This window comes from Rattus rattus, chromosome 11, assembly GCF_011064425.1.
Source record: "Rattus rattus isolate New Zealand chromosome 11, Rrattus_CSIRO_v1, whole genome shotgun sequence".
Lineage (NCBI taxonomy): Eukaryota > Metazoa > Chordata > Mammalia > Rodentia > Muridae > Rattus > Rattus rattus.
In genome coordinates, this window is record NC_046164.1 from 83327991 (window position 1) to 83332566 (window position 4576).

At 39.5% G+C, this 4576-nt stretch overlaps 1 protein-coding gene across 1 annotated transcript; it reads left to right on the forward strand.

Annotated features, from left to right (window-relative positions):
- The first annotated feature begins 2731 nt into the window (after window positions 1-2731).
- On the forward strand, window positions 2732-3757 carry Pom121l12 (POM121 transmembrane nucleoporin like 12). The gene has a single exon (XM_032916184.1). The coding sequence runs from the start codon at window positions 2732-2734 to the stop codon at window positions 3566-3568; it is 837 nt and encodes a 278-aa protein (XP_032772075.1). The 3' UTR covers window positions 3569-3757.
- The last annotated feature ends 819 nt before the right edge of the window (window positions 3758-4576 follow it).

Here is a 4576-nt window from a genome sequence, read left to right on the forward strand (position 1 = left end):
GTTGCATTACAAAATAACCCAGAAATTTTGTTCTTTTCTAAAAAAATGAAAATATTGAGTCAAACATGTTTAGCTATGAATATTTAAAGCCGTGCTATTTATAATATTTATAACATAAATGCACAGACAAATTAAATATCCATGTGCTGATCAAAGGAATGCTTATATGTATATGTATGTGTTTTGCCATCTATACATATATATGTATGTATATACAATGTTCTAGTGTGTATATGTATTTATGTGTGTGTGTATATATGTATGTGCATGTGGGTGTGCGTGTTTATCAGACTCACATACACATGAATTATTTCATGACAAGAATATTATCGGCATATATGACTCAATTAGAACAATGTTGAAAGAAAACAGTCAGAAAGGGCCACATAGTGTACAACTACACACACAAAAAAATGATGTCATTGGAACTGTAATCTGTGCAGATACACCGTAGATTAATGGTTGTTGATAGCTGAGAGAGGTTAGATAAAAATTGGTAATAGATTCCAGGTACATCTTTCTTTGTAAACTGATGGAATCATTAAAACTTAGTGTTGTGATGGGTGCTGCTGTCTGGGAATATACTAAGCATTAATGAGTCTTGAAATGCAAATGGGTGATTTGTGTGGTATTTCAATTATACCATGAGATTTTTTTAAACATTTAAAGAGTAAGAGCACTCTCAAGGTAAAATTTAAGAGTAATAATGAAAAGAATAAGCAAAATTTGTCACCAAGTTCTTAAACAAAGATTCACTTTGACAAAATGAGAAAACACAAAGACTTATTGGCTCAAATAGAAGACAGCACAGAATAATAAACCCATAGGTGGCATTGCATAGGGAACAAGTAATATAGACAAGAAATAGGAAATTATGTAAAGAAAATGTTTCTGTGAGGAAAAATGTAGCAAGTGATGTGTTCATACTGAATTTTCTTTTCAATTTTTTATTTGTTTTATTTTATTTTTAACTAGGATCTTTTTATTAAACTCTATTTAGTGTCTACATATGACTCTCTTCAATCTTGGAAGAAGCTGTGTTGTTTTGGGTTTGTTTCCTATGCATGCCTCTGCTTCCTGTCCCTTAACATTATGGCCCATTCGAGGGTACTTTATTCACATGCACCTATGAAAGGTGATTAAAAATAGTACATTTCACACAGCCTATAACAGTCTTTCAAATGTGCTTATTATAGGCACTTAGTTTTGTTGTTTAGGACTAGAGAGTTTTTCTTGTTCCTTATGCCCACGGTGACTACCCTTTACTATTATTATAAAATAACTTGGGTAGGCTGCCATATAAAATTAACAGTTTTATTTTGATTACAGTTATGGAGGTTTACAGGCACAGAGGTACTGGTATCAGAAGGGCACTGTTGAAGGCCCTATGTGGCTAGTGCCACAATGCTGGAAGGGTCATAAGCAAAAATGATAGGTTAAACTTGCACAGGAAGCCTCAGACATAAGGAAATGGCTCTTTCTTCTTTCTAACAGAACTCTTGTGAGAGCTATCCCAGAGTTACATGAGGAATTCCTGAATTTCTTTGAGGGTACAGTCCTAGTGTACCAAGATTCTCTTGCTAGAATGAATGGGGGTGGTGTGCAAACTCAGTCTCCAAATCACAAAATATTGTACACTATTAGTACAAAACAGAGTAAGCCATAAAGAAAGGGAAGAAGAATAGAAAATGAAGAAAAGGGAAGGAGTCAAAGGGGGAGAACATAGTAGTGTTAAAAAATAAGAACAGTTATGTATATGAAGCCTTGGAAGGTAAAATTACAGGAATCTATATAAAATGAATGTCAGTACCAAAATATAAATTATTGTCTACCATCACAATCTCCATAGAAGATAAATAATGAACATTAGCAACTATTCTGGAAGAATAAAAAACAAAAAAACAAAAAACAAAAAATACCACACTTACTGAAATAGAAACCAGTTATTGTTTCTTAAGGACATTCAAATGAATAATGCTCATTTTTCCGTATAATGAAAGAAAATGTGCTTCTGCAAATAGTCTGTATGAAATTTCTGTGAACTCCAAAAATCATTACACCTCTCTTTCTAAATGGCAAGAATAAAATCAGAGTGAGGTTGCTCGTCAGGTGTTAGTTACATGGTGCATAACGGAAAAAAAATGGTGGTCTCTTACAAAGACAAAGCAGGGATTATAATGACTCACTAAGTCTGGTTTGTCCATAAAAACCACTGTATATTGAGTGTCTGAAGCAGGACTTTTCCTAACAGTCATGGTGCACTTGGTTTAAGTGATGAACAAATGCATCAATCCTTACAATCAATGGAATGATTTAAGGTGTGAAGAGAAATGAGGTGCATTCCACAAACGGGATGGTTGTTAAATTCACCAATGCTAAACAATAAGAAGCAGCTACACAAGGCTGTCCCACGCAGAATACTATTCCTATTGAAGTTCAGAGCAGAATTCCAGAGAGGCTATGTACTATGGAGCGAAAATATGCAGGAATGTATTTCTGGAGCACAGGATACATATATTTATAACATGTAAGAGTTGTAGAGATTACAAGAGTCAGTACAAATGACTAACACATGCATATCCCATTAATGAGAGGACCCTGGAAACCGTTTCCCTCATGTCTTGAAGCAGCAGCGTGTGTGTGTGTGCGTTCCCAGAATCCTCTCTCAAGCTCGCGCTCACAGCCAACGGTCCTGCACGTGACAGGTCCTTGGTTGCCAGAAGCTTTGAACATGGGCAGCTCCCTGGGCTCACCCCAGAGATCGCTGTCTGCCCCAAGGAACCCAAGGCCTAGGCCTTGGTCTGAGTGGGTTCAGCAAAGCCCTAGACCTAAGGTCCCTGCCCACCTCCACACGCCCCAGAGAGCGCTGGGAACCTGGAGGCGCTCTGCCATCAGACCTTCTACAGATGCCACCCTAGGCCTGGATCTCTCTAATGCCTGGGACACCTATATGAAACGATGGCTTTGGAGTGTACGGAACCCTGGGTGGACCTGCAGCCCGGTGACAGTCAAGATTGCCCCTCCTGAAGGCAGAAGTAGTACGCTGACCTCTTCAGGACCGGGAGTACGCATTCCAGAGCATCCTGAGAAGCTCCCCGACCCCTGTGCCAAGGAGACAGTGCTGAGGGCTCTCAGCCAGTGCAAGAAGGGGGCTAGACGATTTGATGGGCCTCTTTGGTTCGAAGTCCCAGAGGTGAAAAACAGAAGACAGAACCCCGAACCCAAGCGTTCTTCAGCCTTTAAACCGTGGATAAAAAACGGAGTGGTTACTTCCTTTGTTCCTAAGCCTGGACCTCTGAAACGAAGCATTGACTACATGAGCTTCAATGTCTGTAAGAAAGAAACTGACCTCCAGTCCTGTATCCACACAGCCACGAATGCTGTCTCAGAGCCTCACATGGAAAGCTTTGAGAAGTCCCGGGTCTCCTGTGATCCTTGTCTATCTCCTGGGCCCAAGTCTGGATCTTACGGAGTCTCCTTGGCTGGTGGGGATTTCCATTCTTGTCTGAGTTCTGCCATCCCCTTTGGAGACTCTAGTGGACTTGGACCCTCTGACTCTGCATTCTAGCCCAGTTCAGGATGCAATACTTGGCTTCAGCTCCCTTTGTCCTGGCCTGTCAAGCTCAAGCCATCTCTTCTGCTCTTGCCCATAAGGACCTTCTACCTTTCAAGCCCATACCAACATCTTGGAATTTGTCGCTCCTTCCTATTTGCCCATTTTGCATAGTGAAACATTGACTTATTAAAATGGTATCAATGAGAAATGCTTTAAATGCAAAAATTTTCCAGCAGGACAAGAGCTAATCCCAAACCCTTTCCATGTAAACTCCTTTACTTATATGAGGTCCTAATCATTAGCTCAGTTTAGCTAGAGAGTAGTGAGAGGAAACTGAATTGAACCATAGTGAAAAGTGTGGGTTGTAATCTAAGAAACAAGGTATAAATATGAATAAAAGGTCCAGGGTCTGGTTCATACTTTTAGAAAGGTGATTTGTGTTGCATACGTGAAGTAGAAGCCACTGAAGTTCAATGGAGTGTGTAGCATATCTGTACAGGAGGTAGATGAGTTGCTGCTGGTGCACTTGATGGTATCTCTAGGAAAGTGAAGGGTTGTGTAATTGTTGGCTTATTTTTCATGGTACTGAAATGGATGCTGGGCTGCTTATTGACAAAAAAATACTAGCAGGAGAAAACGTGAAGAAACAGGCTTTACTGTCACCTAGAATGATGATATTCTTGATCCAGTAAATTTTTTAATTGTACAACTGAATAAATAAATCTAGAATTCAGATAGTTTGAAGCCAGGGAATTACTTCAGGATCTGTGACCATATAAATTCACATATAACATTGAATTAAGGCCAAACAAACTTGAGAGATGAATGGTGCATTACATACAGGGATGGGATGAGGCAAGGATTATGAGTTTCTCTAATATTATGAAAACCTAAAGAAGGAAGGTAAAAAAGGTGTGGGAGCAAACAGACACTGGAACGAAAGGGGATCCAATAGCAGTGGGCACTGAAGAGCATCCCAGAACTGAGATTCAGATAGTAGATTTCCTAGATCATTTCTGC

Coding starts and splice junctions, on each gene's coding strand:
- Pom121l12 (XM_032916184.1), top strand. CDS start 2,732: ATGGGCAGCTCCCTGGGCTCACCCCAGAGATCGCTGTCTGCCCCAAGG.